The sequence below is a fragment of the Calidris pugnax genome, unplaced genomic scaffold, assembly GCF_001431845.1.
Source record: "Calidris pugnax isolate Ruff unplaced genomic scaffold, ASM143184v1 scaffold251, whole genome shotgun sequence".
Lineage (NCBI taxonomy): Eukaryota > Metazoa > Chordata > Aves > Charadriiformes > Scolopacidae > Calidris > Calidris pugnax.
Window position 1 is genome coordinate 938,314 of NW_015091133.1, and position 17,885 is coordinate 956,198.

The 17,885-nt window shown below is 42.8% G+C and overlaps 1 protein-coding gene across 3 annotated transcripts in view; it reads right to left on the bottom strand.

Moving 5' to 3' along the window:
• Positions 1–12,364: 12,364 nt before the first annotated feature.
• The window catches only part of IBTK (inhibitor of Bruton tyrosine kinase), a 60,921-nt gene continuing 55,400 nt past the window's right edge, over positions 12,365–17,885 (bottom strand). For all 3 annotated transcript variants that reach the window (XM_014958525.1, XM_014958523.1, XM_014958526.1), the window contains 2 exons: positions 14,010–14,142; positions 12,365–13,770 (listed from right to left, as the gene is read on the bottom strand). In XM_014958525.1, the coding sequence (XP_014814011.1) occupies positions 13,645–13,770; positions 14,010–14,142 (259 nt within the window). In that variant the 3' untranslated portion in view covers positions 12,365–13,644. The remainder of the gene's footprint in view (positions 13,771–14,009; positions 14,143–17,885) is intronic.

The following is a 17,885-nucleotide window of genomic DNA, read 5'->3' on the forward strand; positions in this document are numbered from 1 at the left end:
TGTAAGTATGAACTCGGAAAAATCTTGCCATTTCTTACCAAAACAGCCTCATCCCCTCTGCTTTACTTGAGGAAAGTTAATTTAATCTAAAGCCCACAGTTACTATCCCTAATTAAGAGGCTTGGGGCTCCAGAGCACTTTCCAGAGAATGGCCTAATTTCTGCTTCCGTAGACACAAAAGAAGGTGCTGAGAAGGTCTCCAATAATTAATGAAGGGGTCGGGGACAGCATATGAAGAAGATCAGGGCTGAAGAGATCATGTAGTTGCTATAAACTATGTAAAATAGAGCTGATGCATCCAGGTATTTGCGTCAACCTGCTTTATTTTTTCATACATTCATACTGCTATTGTCCATCTCCACTAAAAGCCAGGCACTTACCTGTGACACTGATCCTCCTGATTGCCAAGATAAAAGGACCTGGCTCTCCCTTCAGCCGCCAGAATCTCCCAATCACAGTCACCCTCTTTTAAGAGCACAACGGGTTTTAAAAAATGGATATTTTACATAAATTCACACAAGCATAGTAGCCCTGGTCTGTTGTTTTCATTGACACATCACCAGGCTCTAACTGCTCTGAATGGCACTTTGAGCACACAGATGCATATTAAAAGCCACTTGCTGGAATAAACTGAAATAATTAAAATAATTTCCGATAATGCTTAAAGAAAAATCATTTCAGAGCGACAAAAATTGATAGCCAGTAAAATCCTGTTATTCAGCCGTGGCACATGAGGTTTTTTGTTTTGATGTCTTGATTATGCTTAAAGAAAAATCATTTCAAGAGCGACAAAAATTGATAGCCATTAAAATCCTGTTATTCAGCTGTGGCACATGAGGTTTTTTGTTTTGATGTCTATTAGTTCTTTAATTGTTTTCCCTTCAAGCATTGATTTGCTGAGATTTGATAGCTCTCTGGGGTTGTTATCAATTACTCGAAAATAATTTGTCCTGGAAAAATTGTCAGTGCTCTTAATAAGAGGCAAGTCTGAGTGCTTGGCTGCATGATTCATGAATATCAAATGTTAATAAGAACTCCTCACTAAAAATACTAAAAGTTCATTGCAGTAATAACAGCCTTTAATGCAGAACCTTCTCTCATAATAACTGTCTTTGTATAAAGGTCTCTGTTTCACACAGATGTCAACAGTGGCAGAAAATGCTTCCTTTTTTTTTTTCCCTCCTGATTTCAGCAGGTCGACCTGCTGGAAAGCCGCTCTGCAGAGAGGGACCTGGGATGCCCTTGTGGCCATCTCATCCATGCTGATCAATATCTAGAGGGCAGGTGTCAAGAGGATGGGGCCAGGTTCTTCTCAGTTGTGCCCAGTGACGGGACAAGGGGCGACAGGCATAAGTTGAAACACAGGAAATTCCATCTGAACATGAGGAGGAACTTCTTCATTTTGAGGATGGCAGAGCCCTGGAAGAGGCTGCCCAGAGAGGTGGGGGAGTCTCCTTCTCTGGAGACATTCCAAACCCACCTGGACACGTTCCTGTGGGACCTGCTCTGGGTGACCCTGCTCTGGCAGGGGGTTAGACTGGATGGTCTGTGAAAGGTCCCTTCCAATCTAGACAATTCTATGATTCTATAAGTTTTTTACTGGAAGAGCCATTGACATTGTCAAGTTGAAATGCTCAATTCCAGTCTTTTTCATCACAAAGTGGGAAGTTAGTTATTTCCTTAATTCATATGCAAAAATACAGAATAGGTAGAGAATAATTTTAAAAAACAGAGGTGCGGGGAAACAAAGGCATCATAGGGTTTGACTCCAGCCTCCATCTATAGCACAAACAAAACTCAAGCAGGAGCTTTGCTGACAACCAATGAAGCCTCGTTAGTGCTCCTTTCATTCACCAGGTGCAGTCCTCTGTGCTTCTCTGTTTCTTCTCAGACCAGAACAACGTGCTGCCACACCACCCATGGCAGCATTTCTGACCTCCTCTGAACCATTGCATAGCATGTGAGAAAGCCCCTTCTGATACCCCAGTCCTGTAGTCAAGCCCACGAGAAGAGACCACACAGCAGAGACCTTCCCCCAAAACTGCCTGTTTTTCCCCAGAAAAAAAAAAATCCTGCATCCCATTTCTCCAAAATTCCACCAGTTTCTACAAGCCAGGATGCAAAAGCCAGGTTTGGAACTGGTGATTTTCTGCTACGAGTAGCTGAAAGTCTCAAGACTTTTATTTTCCTGGGCTGGCAAACTTCCTTTATTGATTTACCTTATCTTACTCAACTCCCATTGACTACTCTTAATTTGATTTTAGAGATATTTAATTGAGCTACTTAAAAGTAGCAGCACTAACTGCTGAAAACTCATGTAGGAGATAGTGCACTAAAGTGTATCAGATAAGGGGGATCTCAGAGGGGTATGAAATGACTTCGACTGTCCAATGCACTGGCTAATGATTAACGAGGTACAGTGGGAACACAAAACTGTATCCAGAGATGTGCTCAACCACAGCTTTACAGACCTCTGCAGGAGCACAGGAGAGACAGTAAACTTTAATCCCATTTCTAAATCGTATTAAAAAAAACCCAAACCCATAATATGGGCTAAAAAAAGATGGACAATCAACAAAAAGGCTAGAAAAAAACCCCAGAGGGTGATTCTGACCTCGTGATGAAGCAAAGCGAGAAACAGGTCTAGATACAACATTGCAGAAACAGGCATGAAATCAGGTGTTATGCATATTGCAAAGGAACGTATAAATAAAATATAACCAATGAGATCAGATTCTTGTTTCCGAGCAGATGAACTTTACAGGGAAGACGTTTAATAAATAAGGTTTCCCTAGGTAATGAGAGACACTCTGAAATTGCAGTAAGGAGAGAGAAAAAGGCCAGGAGGGGGGGAAGCCAAGTGCAGCGGAGCAAGGAGCAGCAAATAAAAAAATGCTGCTACAGAATTCCAGAGCATTTAAATAAAACAGAAGATTGCAGGGGGTGAGGGAGGGAAACCCTGGGAATTCTCCAAAAGCAGTTTAAATCCACCAAAAAAAAAATGACATGTGTGAGACATTTTTGACCAGTGAGACTGAAGGAACCACACAATAGTATTTAATCAAGCTACAAAAAAAACCACCAAAAAAACACCAACCCAACAGACTTGTGTAATTACCCAGTTTCTGGAGACGAACAGATGGCTCCAGTAACAGCAATGAAAAAAGGCAAAACCCAACCCAACAGACTTGTGTAATTACCCAGTTTCTGGAGACGAACAGATGGCTCCAGTAACAGCAATGAAAAAAGGCAAATCGCTGAAATGAAAGCGCAGAAAGTTAACACGAGCTCTGCCAGGGAGCAGATCAACCTGATCAACAAGCTCGTAGGGAAACATCGACTCACAGAAACCTGATCAACAAGCTCGTAGGGAAACATCGGTCACAAATCAAACAGGGGCAGAGATGACACCCCGAGGAGAAAGAGCCAAGCAAGACACACGGAGAATAAACCAGGAATCAGTCAACAGCAAACGTGCACAGCGCAGAGAGAGCACAGGGAGAAAACCAGTGGTGGTGGGTAGAAAACCTACACAGAGAATCGTTACCTCAAGGGTTTCAGAAGCAAATTCACCTGCCCGTGACTTCAAGATTTCTCACGTAAGACATTAACGAAGTTCAAAAATAAAAAGTAAATGTTTACCAGCCCCAAGTGAAAAAGAAGACAGCAGAAAATGAACAGGAAAACAGAGGGCAAACAGAGAAAATGAACACTTCTTTTTTTTCTCCACGTAAAAATCTGTACTAAATAGTGCAAGCGAAAACCGAACAATGAGACAGGGATCTCTATTATAAATAACATTTATAGAATCACAGACTCAGAGTTGTCTAGGTTGGAAGGTTTAAGATCATCGAGTCCAACCATCAACCAAACTCTGATAAAAACCATCACTAAACCATGTCTCTAAGCACTATGTCAACCCGTCTCTTCAATCCCTTCAGGGATGGTGCCTCAACCCCTTCCCTGGGCAGCCCATTCCAGGGCTTAACAACCCTTTCTGTGTAAAAATTTTTCCTAATATCCAATCTGGAGCTCCCCTGGTGCAACTTGACACATGAGAAGGTATAAAGATTGAAATTTCACAGCGGGTGGGAAAGCGACAGCTTCTAACTAAAAGAAAGTGCCTGTATTAACTTACTTGAACTAAACTTAAGACGTACAAGTAACTTCAAAATTGAATACAAAAAAGGATGGTTATGAGTCAGTCACAAGTTCAAGAGTGAGACATTTATCATTGACCCTAAAGAAGTACAAATGCTGCGGCAGATACCCATCCTGAGCAATACAAGCACGATAATCATTATGATTTTAAACGATCTGCTGTGTTCTCAAAGACCTCCAAAAACGTTCACCACCTGAGACAACAAAAGGAGCAAGTTTGTGCAGGAGGGTGCCTCAGCACGCTGCAACTCGGGTGTTGACAGGAGCTGGAAGCCAGTGACCGCATCCGGAAAAAATCGAGGGGTGGATGAAAAGGCAAAGGAGGGTAGGGCAGGAGATGGGCCAGGCAGAGCAGAAGGACCACTCCAGCAAAGAGCTAGGAGCCCTGGATCCTGCAGCAGCTTCATTACCAACAGATGGTGAAGAAATGCTTGGAAAGAACATCTGAAAACAAATGTCTGCTTGATAAAAAGTCCAGCCAGAACGTTTTGGAGTAGGTAAAAAAAAAAACCTAGCAGGAATGGAGTGAGGAAAGGTTTTCTTTCACTTCATTAGTGGGTTGTGGGAATTTGGGGGTGTATTTATTTTGAACAAAAAAAAATATACAACAGTCAAAACAGGTCCTTCAAGAAAGGGGCTGCGAGAGAGTGAAGTCATTGCTGAGGGAGAGCAGCCCTGCTGTGTCCAAACACAGAAACCGGACAAGAATATTCAACTCCCAATCAAACGGGAAGCTTAATTGAGAATTTTAAGGGGAGAATATGGGAGAATAAAGCAGAGGAATCCAAGCGCTCCTGTTCATCGTTCCATCAGGCTGACCCCAATGTCTTCTCTGTGCCCATGAAGAGGAGAACTGAGGGAACAAGCTGGGCCAGCTCGAAAATGTCATATAAAAGGCAGAGTGGACCATCGAGAACAAAAGTGTTGTCAAAAGAGAGAGAAGGTTATTTCCAAAAAGCCAGAACTGCCCAATCCAGCCAAGGGCTCCAAAAGCAGTTTAAATCCACCAAAAAAAAAATGACATGTGTGAGACATTTTTGACCAGTGAGACTGAAGGAACCACACAATAGTATTTAATCAAGCTACAAAAAAAAAAAACCCAACCCAACAGACTTGTGTAATTACCCAGTTTCTGGAGACGAACAGATGGCTCCAGTAACAGCAATGAAAAAAGGCAAATCGCTGAAATGAAAGCGCAGAAAGTTAACACGAGCTCTGCCAGGGAGCAGAGACTCACAGAAACCTGATCAACAAGCTCGTAGGGAAACATCGGTCACAAATCAAACAGGGGCAGAGATGACACCCCGAGGAGAAAGAGCCAAGCAAGACACACGGAGAATAAACCAGGAATCAGTCAACAGCAAACGTGCACAGCGCAGAGAGAGCACAAGGAGAAAACCAGTGGCATTGGGTAGAAAACTTACACGGAGAATCATTACTTCAAGGGTTTCCGAAACAAATCCACCTGCCCGTGACTTCAGGATTTCTCACGTAAGACGTTAATGAAGTTCAAAAATAAAAAGTAAAGGTTTATCAGCCCCAAGTGAAAAAAAAGACAGCAGAAAATGAACAGGAAAACAGAGGGCAAACAGAGAAAATGAACACTTTTTTTTTCTCCATGTAAAAATTTGTACTAAATAGTGCAAACGAAAACTGTACAATGAGACAGGGATCTCTATTATAAATAACATTTATAGAATCACAGACTCAGAGTTGTCTAGGTTGGAAGGTTTAAGATCATCGAGTCCAACCATCAACCAAACTCTGATAAAAACCATCACTAAACCATGTCTCTAAGCCTTTTTTTTCTCCACGTAAAAATCTGTACTAAATAGTGCAAGCGAAAACCGAACAATGAGACAGGGATCTCTATTATAAATAACATTTATAGAATCACAGACTCAGAGTTGTCTAGGTTGGAAGGTTTAAGATCATCGAGTCCAACCATCAACCAAACTCTGATAAAAACCATCACTAAACCATGTCTCTAAGCACTATGTCAACCCATCTCTTCAATCCCTTCAGGGATGGTGCCTCAACCCCTTCCCTGGGCAGCCCATTCCAGGGCTTAACAACCCTTTCTGTGTAAAAATTTTTCCTAATATCCAATCTGGAGCTCCCCTGGTGCAACTTGACACATGAGAAGGTATAAAGATTGAAATTTCACAGCGGGTGGGAAAGCGACAGCTTCTAACTAAAAGAAAGTGCCTGTATTAACTTACTTGAACTAAACTTAAGACGTACAAGTAACTTCAAAATTGAATACAAAAAAGGATGGTTATGAGTCAGTCACAAGTTCAAGAGTGAGACATTTATCATTGACCCTAAAGAAGTACAAATGCTGCGGCAGATACCCATCCTGAGCAATACAAGCACGATAATCATTATGATTTTAAACGATCTGCTGTGTTCTCAAAGACCTCCAAGAACGTTCACCACCTGAGACAACAAAAGGAGCAAGTTTGTGCAGGAGGGTGCCTCAGCACACTGCAACTCGGGTGTTGACAGGAGCTGGAAGCCAGTGACCGCATCCGGAAAAAATCGAGGGGTGGATGAAAAGGCAAAGGAGGGTAGGGCAGGAGATGGGCCAGGCAGAGCAGAAGGACCACTCCAGCAAAGAGCTAGGAGCCCTGGATCCTGCAGCAGCTTCATTACCAACAGATGGTGAAGAAATGCTTGGAAAGAACATCTGAAAACAAATGTCTGCTTGATAAAAAGTCCAGCCAGAACGTTTTGGAGTAGGTAAAAAAAAAAACCTAGCAGGAATGGAGTGAGGAAAGGTTTTCTTTCACTTCATTAGTGGGTTGTGGGAATTTGGGGGTGTATTTATTTTGAACAAAAAAAAATATACAACAGTCAAAACAGGTCCTTCAAGAAAGGGGCTGCGAGAGAGTGAAGTCATTGCTGAGGGAGAGCAGCCCTGCTGTGTCCAAACACAGAAACCGGACAAGAATATTCAACTCCCAATCAAACGGGAAGCTTAATTGAGAATTTTAAGGGGAGAATATGGGAGAATAAAGCAGAGGAATCCAAGCGCTCCTGTTCATCGTTCCATCAGGCTGACCCCAATGTCTTCTCTGTGCCCATGAAGAGGAGAACTGAGGGAACAAGCTGGGCCAGCTCGAAAATGTCATATAAAAGGCAGAGTGGACCATCGAGAACAAAAGTGTTGTCAAAAGAGAGAGAAGGTTATTTCCAAAAAGCCAGAACTGCCCAATCCAGCCAAGGGCACTGGGGTAAGTGGGTCCAGCTGAAGTGGCACAGAGATAATGCTGACTCGCAGCACTAGCAGCAGGATTACACAGGTCTACCTTCTGTAGAATATGAAATGATACCCAGAAATTGAGAATTTGGAGTATTGCTGGTCCCAGAGAAACCTTTACAGAAAGGGAGGGGAAAAAAAAAAGACACAAAAAGCTCACAGCAACAGTATTTTGGTGGAACAGCATCACAAACCGGCTGTTGTCTTGCAGTGGGTTTGTGGAAATATGTTCCTGTCACATCCCCACCCTACCACCCTCACAGAAAGAAAGAATTTCTTCTTAAGATCTAATCTAAATGGGTCCAGCTGAAGTGGCACAGAGATAATGCTGACTCGCAGCACTAGCAGCAGGATTACACAGGTCTACCTTCTGTAGAATATGAAATGATACCCAGAAATTGAGAATTTGGAGTATTGCTGGTCCCAGAGAAACCTTTACAGAAAGGGAGGGGAAAAAAAAAAGACACAAAAAGCTCACAGCAACAGTATTTTGGTGGAACAGCATCACAAACCGGCTGTTGTCTTGCAGTGGGTTTGTGGAAATATGTTCCTGTCACATCCCCACCCTACCACCCTCACAGAAAGAAAGAATTTCTTCTTAAGATCTAATCTAAATCTCCCCTCTTTCTCTTTAAAACCATTATGACTTCAGTCTTTCCATTTCTTTGTTTTTAGCTCATTGTAGCTAAATACTCCTTACCCTTTTCTAAAGTGGATGCACTCACAGATCTTAAATCAACATAAAATTGTTTGCTGAGAAAATCATTCTGATCTTTTTTTCCTTTCTATTCAAGCAAGCTCTCTGGTGCTATATAATTTATATTTACTATCAAAATATCATCAGACAACCTTACCCCAGTCCTTGGTATTGCCATTACTGCAAGGCTGGGTTTCGGTCAATCTTGCGTAACACATTAAAATACAGGCAATTTGATATTTTTCTCCCCATCAGCTGGATCCAAAACGTGTTAAACCAACAGAAGGAACGTTGTAAAGGCTGGAGCTCAACATGTTGCACCTTCAACCATCGCACAGGAGAACACACGAAGAACCAGCTGTACCTTCTGGAAATGTTCAAGGTACAGATATTCCTGGGAAAAATCGAGCTGGGAAGCTGGTGTCCAACGTGAATGTGGGAAGCTGTGAGGGAAATATGTAACTCAAGAGGACACAGGACACTATAGATTCATTCTTCACTTCTGCTTCACGCTTGAACTTCACAGAACTTAAGCTTGAGCTTCTCTGATGAACCGCTCAATGAGGTTAAACGGAATTTAATATCCAGTAACAGAAATTAATCATCATTACACTTTCAGCAGTAGAATAATAATAATAATAAAGTCATTAAAAATGTTAGAAATACTTAAACAAGTGTAAAAGTCAAAAAAGCCAGTCCTTGAGTCTATTGGATGCCAGCAATTTGCTGCAGACTCCAGAGCAGCGTTACAAACATCCCACCCTGAGCTTAGTGATGCTGCTTGCGATGAGTTAAAGAAATGTTAAATACCTATTCAGAAATTCTTTTTTATTCCAGAACGGACACTGATTAATTAGTTGTCAATAAATAAAAGATCATCAGCTTTTATTCTGTGCTAAATCTTTCCATTGCAAAGCGTTGCCACTCTCCTGTGCCACCCACTGCATCCCCTCCCACTGCTCTAAGCTGGGAGTGATGGCTCCAGAATGAAAAAAAAATCCATGGAACTGTTCCTGTCTCTTCCCAAATGTCAGAGCTGACAGAAATGAAATGGAGCGACACCACCAACAGTTTTTACCTGATCCCATCATCCTTGCTGAAAATAAGGATACAAGTAATACACAAGGCTTAACTCAAGCCTACTTCCAAAGTTAACCGAATTTTTCCTACAACTGAAGTGGGAAGAGGCTCTTCATAGGCCAATCATAGAATGGTTTGGGTTTGAAGGAACCTTAAAGATCATCCAGTTCCACCCCCTGCCCTGGGCAGGGACACCTCCCACCAGACCAGGTTGCTCCAAGCCCCATCCAGCCTGGCCTTGAACATCTCCAGGGAACCCCTTGTAAACATTAGTTTACAAAGCCAGCAATTGCTCATGGACATGGAAACAAAACAAAACGAGAAATACACCCTGACCAGCTCCTGAAGGGCTTGCAACCCCTTCAGAAGAGGAAAGGGCAGCCCAGAGGAGCATGTTCTGGCAGCAGAGCCCCTAGCTTCCAAAAAGAATGTCCAAGAAAGGGAGGAACAAGTCCTGGCTGAAAGGAATTTTTATATAGCTGATCCCAGAAAAGGTACATGGAGCTCTACATGGCACTGGAACTGGCAACTGGAAGAAGAGACTTCCAGATTGTCCTCCAGGACATGATAGTAAATAGAATCATAGAATTATCTGGGTTGGAAGGGACCTGTAAGATCATCCAGTCCAACCATCAACCTAACTCTAATAAAAACCATCACTAAACTGTGTCTCTGAACGCTGTGTCAACCCATCTTTTCAATACCTCCAGGGATGGTGCCTCAACCCCTTCCCTGGGCAGCCCATTCCAAGGCTTAAGAACCCTTTCTGTGTAAAAATTTCTCCCAATCTCCAATCTGAACCATCCCTGGTGCAACTTGAGGCCTTGAGCAACTTTACTGCTTAACATCAGATGAACCAACTCATGACTTGTGTGTTGATGGCCACCGCCTGGAAGCTGGATAAGACCTCCCAGTTATTGTGTGCCTCCCAAATTCAGCCAGGTTTAATTGTTAACATTTGCAAAGGGAGGAGATTAAAAGTCCAGATGAAAAGGTTCCCCACCGCTCAGTGCACACAGATGGAGAGATAACACCTTAACTCTGTTTGCTGAAGTGGCGCAATGTCATTCAGTTCTACTACTGCAAACAGAGCGGAGGAGGAGTCAGGGTAAGGCACACGTGCACGCACACACATCCTCCTCCAGCTGCTTGGGCAACACAAAGATTTGATCCTGGAAGCCCCACCACGTTCACAGCCTCACAGCTCCATTCCACCTCTGCTCAAAGGCGGGCACACGGTGGGAAAAGGATAAAGAAAAATATCTGTACCCGTGCGTGAGGAACGCAGAAGACAACTTAGAATCATAGAATGGTTTGGGTTGGAAGGAACCTCAAAGATCATCTAGTTCCAACCCCCCTGCCCTGGGCAGGGACACCTCCCACTAGAGCAGGTTGCCCAAAGCCTTAATACGTTCTTTATAAGACCACGTTGGATGGGGCTTGGAGCAACCTGGTCTGGTGGGAGGTGTCCCTGCCCAGGGCAGGGGGTTGGATCTTGATGATCTTTAAGGTCCCTTCCAACTCCAACCATTCTATGATTCCATGATTCTTTTTCCTGATGTATCACCTGTGCTGTGTCACCAGATGACACAAGCACGGTTCTAACCACAAAGGACATAATGTAGAGCAGAAGGTCCTCTTCAGAAGAAACATTTTGCTGATGTGTCACCAGATGACACGAGCACGGTTCTAACCACAAAGGACATAACGTAGAGCAGAAGGTCCTCTTCAGAAGAAACAGAAAGTACCCCAGTCACGCTGTCACAGCTGATGGATCACAGTTGACAGGAGGTTGTGTTCCCATGAGAGGTGTTCTCATGACCTCTTCACCCACCGACAGGGATCACTGCCAGGCTCACGTAGCAGAACCAGCCCCTGGGCTTAAAGCAAAGGTCACCTGGCATCCTCCCACCCCAAACCACACCACCCACGAGATGGGCAGCTGTTTCCTCATAGCCAGGGGTTGGGTCACCAGCTGACAAACGTAGGGGACACGTTCCTGCAGAGTTACAGGACAGCAAAATGACCCGATGAGAAAGAAAGGCTCATCTTCTACTTGAGCGTGGCTCGGGTCTGAGGAGGCAGCAATCTATCAAGGCTTTACCAGCCCACAATTCTCAGATCCATACCAAAAAATAAAATATATATATATTCTGGCCTCAAGTTAACCTGGGAAATGACAACCACAATTCTCAGATCCATACCAAAAAAAAAAAATATATATATATATATATTCTGGCCTCAAGTTAACCTGGGAAATGACAGTTTTCTATCAAAGCAAATTACACAACTAAAGAAAATTTAAGGTTCCACCACTTCCACAGAAAGACCTTTACATGTGTTGATGCAACTGCCTTGTTCTGGGGTTTTGTTCATGTTTTTTATCCGCAGAGCGTATCCAGGGATTCAGAAACTTTCATTTCTCTTTCCACTATAATTTGAATTTCTTAAGTATGTTTCAAATGCTTTTTATATTTTCTATTTTGTCTTTCTTTTAAGGTAAATAAAGATGGAATTTGTAAGTTTACGCAGGTTTCTGTGACACATTTCAGCCTTAACTTTAAGCTGTTCTAACACAGCAGTATTAAAAAAATGTTCTCATTTTCAGAAGAGCAGAACACCAATTGCTCCTCTCTTTTTTTTGGTGAATATTAAGTATAATCAGTGATGATAAATAAATAAACTGCAACAATAAACCCAGAACCAGTAAGCAGTCAAGCTCCTTGGCACAGTGGAAGCACGAATCCTCTTATAACGTCAGGAGAATGACATTAAAAAGCATATCCTAATTCACTTTGAAAACAAAAATAAATATCAATATGCAAAATTTAGGAACTCTACCATGATTTTATATTTGAGAACAACTTGGGTTCACACCTGGAAAGGCTTTTATAGCTGGTTTTAGAGGCGTTTTTTAATTCAGAGGGCAGTTTCAGCAAGTCCCAAGGCCCCGCAATGCATCAAGTAAAGCACTTAACGAGTATTCTCATCAGCCAATGAATCATCCACTGAATTTAAAAATAGAATTAAAAGCTACACCCTCCTTTGCGTGTGTAGCTTCAAAATGCCTACAGTTCTTGTTTCATATGCAAAAGAAATACTTCTAGATTCCCTTAGAATTACCTAAAGCATTGATTATATATACACAGCACATAGAAGTATACTAACTTTGTGTAAATCAAGATTTTATGGTTTATTGCATTTGTTTACAATTTGGGAGGAGGAGGAGATTTTTTTGGTGTAGCTTGACCTGAAACCATAAGACACATCTACATAGGGTTGTTGGGTTTTTTTTTTCCACCCCCAAGATTCTTTTATCACACAGTGATCAATTCTCTACATTCATTTTACGTAGCTCTCTCCATTCCAGTTTTCCAGAATTGGGGAGTTAGTGACACTACTGAGAAAGTCCAAGTTCAAACACACCTACACAAACAGACAAACTAGACAGAATAGTGCAGATAAGGCTACTTTTTTTTTTTACTTTTTGTTTTTTATATATAGATATAAATTCATTTAAACCAGGCACAGAGAACTTTGGAACACACAATACCGAAAGCCACCTATGATAATCTTTGAAGGTTTGGGTGTTTGACAGTTCCAGAGTCAAGCGCTCGCCCCTAGAGTTTTACCACACAGACCTTTTATTTCCTCAAGAACTTCGAGTGAGTTGTACCTTCAAACACGGTGGTTCTAAAACTGTACCATATTTACCAGAATAAGACTATAGAGGAGCTAACGAAGTGCCACCACGTTCTACTCACCCCATGGCTCCAAGAGAGGGGGAAAAACATGCACAACTGAAGTGAGGCAGGCCATGGTGAGGACAGAGGTTCATTGTGGAGCAGGACAGCAAAAAGTACTGGCCACAACAATCAGAGGAACCAGTACTGACACACACAGCTTAAGGAAAACCGCGTTATCAAACTGTACTTTTAACACCAAGTTCAAGCACAAACTTTTTTTTTTTCGCCCCAAATATTCCCAATTTGCCAGAAAGCTCTGAAGAACATATCCCCACCCCACCCCCGAGCTTTAAAGGTGTGTAATTCTGCACATTCAATTCCACATTAAATCACAAAAGAAGCACTCGCTTTTCAGCCGTCTGTGAATTTAACAACAAACAAAAAAAATCCCCCAAACCCTCACAACTGAAGATTAGTAAATGCATTTCCAATCTACAGCTTCGTGGAACACCGCTAATAATATGTCTTGTTAAAGAAATTCTCTCAAAACATACATACAATATATATACTGTGGGTAAAGGACACAGTGAGCACGTTATTTCCATTCTCTCCAACAAACACCTAGTGATTATGTGCAGCGTTTTAATGCTGATGTTAAAAACTACACGATTCCTGTTTTTTCCAGTCCCGTTTCGTTTGTAAGAAGAATTACACAACTTGGGAAGTGCAAACACAAGAAGGACTGTGAAGAGTAGAAATTAGTGCTTGTTCCACATGGGTGCTGCTATAGGTCCCTGCGGAGCCCTTTCGACAGTCACAAACTCATCGGGGTTGTCAAAAGCTTCGTAGTGGATTAATAAATCCTGAATAGCACATTCCTCAATCTGGAAGGAGAAAAAGAACACGTACATCAGTGTCAGATCTACATTTACACCAGCAACACGGTTTACAAACTGGATTTTACTGGTCCTGGACCTCCTCATCAGAAAGTAGTGTGATAGATGGATTTTTTTTACTATCCTTTACCTGGATCAAAGCCAAAGGTTTTTCTCTGAATGCATGTCTGCTACAGACCCCCTCATCAGAAAGTTGTGGGATAAAGGATGGTAAAAAATCCATCTACCTGGATCAAAGCCAAAGGTTTTTCTCTGCTCCTAATGAGAGCAGCTTCTTGCTGGAGCTCTTCTTCTACAATGGCCGAAAACATGACGGGCGCCGTCACAGGAGAACGGGATGGTGATGCTGCTACCCATGGACTGCAAAAAAAACAAAAACCAACAAAAAATGAATGACATAATGAGGCAACATCCCAAGCATCATCAGCACAACAGGCAGAAGACAAGCTCCAGCAAAAACCCAACAAAAAATGAAAGACATAATGAGGCAACATCCCAAACATGATCAGCACAACAGGCAGAAGACAAGCTCCAGAGTCTAAGCCACTAGCAAACTTATTTATGACTCTCCAGGTGCGCAGAATCCAGAACATGATCTTCCAGACCTGGGCTACTTCTAGGAAAGGTGAGTGAAAGTCACAGACAGAGCATACTCTGTAAGAAAAACACTGAGTCAAGAACCACAGAACCATTTATTTATTTGTTTGTTTATTAAACAAGTTTCTTTTACCTCTCCCACCTTATTCCTTACTCACTTTACAGCTGGGTTAATCACTAGGGGGATGATCAACATGTCACCTGGAAAGGTTGGGGTATCTTCATACTTGGCATCAGTCACAACTCAACTGGAGCAGCCCCTGAGCAACGTGATCCAGTTTGACTTATTTTGAGCAGGAGGCTGCTAGAGAATCTAAATTATTCTAGGATTTCAACAGCAGGGGACTACTTCTTAGCTGAAGTCTACATAAATCAGCTTTTACTGTACTTAAGAGAGATAACACCACAATAAAAAGCAGGAAAGAACCAGAGAAAAGGAAGGAAGGAGAGGAGATGAAGGCAGTTTTTTTGCTTGCTGGTTTGTTTAATGAAGAGCATGTTTGTACAACTAACTGAATGCCTTTATTCTAGCATCATCTCTCAACTTTATCTCTTTTTCCACCTGCTTTTTACCTTCCTGCACACGTAAGAGTAACTGACACCTATTCAGCCCATTTGACAGCTACGTTCCTCTTCCCACTCAGAAGTCAAAGTATTCACAGTGTTACTATAAATGAACCCAAGGAGACTGTTATACTTAACAAACCTGCTTCAGCACAGCTAAGTTCTTTCCAGAGTAAGACTTCTAAACTAACAAACCAATAAAACACCCCAAACAACCAAAAAAAAAAAACCTCACCACAACAGGAATTTCAAAAAACACCCCAAACAACCAAAAAAAAACCTCACCACAACAGGAATTTCCAAAAGCTGGTCCTAATAGTTCCAGTGTCACAGCACACTCTAGTGATCAATTAAAAGATAAGTTTCAATACCTGTGTCATCTCCTGCAATTGAAATGTGGCTTTAAAAATGTAGGAAGCAGTTCAGATATTTTGAAGTTGTTTGTGCATCTGTGTCTCTTGCTAGCGAGACACTCGGTCCAGATATTAAATTAACTGCAGATATTTCAACATGCTACATTAATTCCTCAGCTGGCATCAAAAAACTGAGAGAAGTGGAACAGACGGGAAAGGGGAAGCTAGAATATACAGAAAAATGGGAAAAAAAGCCTCAAAAATATAGAACTTGGAAACCTGGCAGTCTTGAAAATTAAAGACCGATGCAGAGACCTAAGTGGTTCTGCATGGGAACAAACCAGCCAAGTGTCATCAGTTCTGACCCAACCTGATGAACTCAGTTGGCTGAACTTGCCGTGACTCCTACGCAGCCACCAAGTTGTCCCAGCCCTCTGCTCCCCAGCCTTTCTACAGAGGATTTGTCCACTGGAAGCCAGCTCAGGTCCTGTGCCTCCCTCATCTAATGACTGCTCTCAGAAAAGGAACACAAAAAGCCTGGTCTCCTGCAGAACCTCTTGGGTTTTGCTGCCCTGTTTGAGTCATGTTCTACTCATTAGCTCACTCTTAGCCCTGCCAGAACTAGGCTGTTCCCACGCAAAGCCACAAAGGCTCCTTTCCACCAAGACTCTTCACAGCTCCCTGGAGTAACACAGTGAAGACAAACCAGGCTGCCACAACAAAAGTCAAGTCATGTCAGGGCTATGTTTTCAGCTTGGACTACGAGTTCCACATGCCCAGCTGCAGAGCCTACCTCCCAAGGCTGAGCTGACCCCGCAAATGAGGCAGCCACAATTGCACAGCCCAGCTTTGGGGCCGATCCGCCTCTGGACCAGACCCAGCTCACATCCCCACATCCATGACATGGTTCATCTCCAGAAAATTTCTGGAATTAAAACCTGGAAGGTGATGGTATATGGAAGAGTGTTTACGCAACCATCAAAAAGGCCTCATCCAGAAACTTGAGAAAACTGTCAATTATCAGAGAATCATAGAATGGTTTGGGTTGGAAGTGACTTTGAAGACCATCCAATTCCAACCCCCTGCCCTCCACCTCCCACCAGACCAGGTTGCTCCAAGCCCCATCCAGCCTGGCCTTGAACCCCTCCAGGGAACCCCTTGTAAACATTAGTTTACAAAGCCATGAACGTGGAAACAAAACAAAACGAGAAATACACCCTGACCAGCTCGTGAAGGGCTTGCAACCCCTTCAGAAGAGGAAAGGGCAGCCCAGAGGAGCGTGTTCTGGCAGCAGAGCCCCTAGCTTCAGAAAGAAGGGAGGGACAAGTCCTGGCTGAAAGGAATTTTTATATAGCTGATCCCAGAAAAGCTACATGGAGCTCTACATGGGGCTGGAACTGGCAACTGGAAGAAGAGACTTCCAGATTGTCCTCCAGGCAGAATCATGGAAACATTTCGGTTGGAAGTGACCTCGAAGACCATCCAGTTCCAACCCCTGCCCTGGGCAAGGACACCTGCAACCAGACCAGGTTGGTCAAAGCCCCATCCAGCCCGGCCTTGAACACAGTAAATAGAATCATAGAATTGTCTAGGTTGGAAGGGACCTTTAAGATCATCTAGTCCAACGACACCTGCAACCAGACCAGGTTGGTCAAAGCCCCATCCAGCCCGGCCTTGAACATCTCCAGGCATGGGGCATCATTTTTATTACACAGTTTATCCAAATTAAAATCACAAACCAGGAACAGTTTCAGATCATCCAATCCAACCATCAACCTAACTCTGATAAAAACCATCACTAAACCATGTCTCTAAGCCCTATATCAACCCATCTTTTAAATCCCTCCAGGCATGGGGCACCATTTTTATTACTGAACGTGGAAACAAAACAAAACGAGAAATACACCCTGACCAGCTCCTGAAGGGCTTGCAACCCCTTCAGAAGAGGAAAGGGCAGCCCAGAGGAGCATGTTCTGGCAGCAGAGCCCCTAGCTTCCAAAAAGAATGTCCAAGAAAGGGAGGAACAAGTCCTGGCTGAAAGGAATTTTTATATAGCTGATCCCAGAAAAGGTACATGGAGCTCTACATGGCACTGGAACTGGCAACTGGAAGAAGAGACATGGGGCATCATTTTTATTACACAGTTTATCCAAATTAAAATCACAAACCAGGAACAGAAGCCACACAAGTGTCTTGAGTGTCCCATCAGCGAGTCTGACATGAACAGCTGAGGATTACTTCATGGGGCACCATTTTTATTACACAGTTTATCCAAATTAAAATCACAAACCAGGAACAGAAGCCACACAAGTGTCTTGAGTGTCCCATCAGCGAGTCTGACACCAACAGATGAGGATTACTTACGCTCTACACACACACAATTTCCCTTCCTTAAAAAGGTAGAGTGTGGATAATTAATCTTCACAGAAATACCCCTCGAATGTTGCAAGCACAAATCAGAGCCTACTGTGACAGAAACTGGACAGTCAAAGAAGAAAATTACCTCAAACTAGAAACTGAACTCCTAACTTTCAGCTAGATGAACCAGTCACCTGGGCTCTTTATACCTAACAGAGAGAAATAAGCATC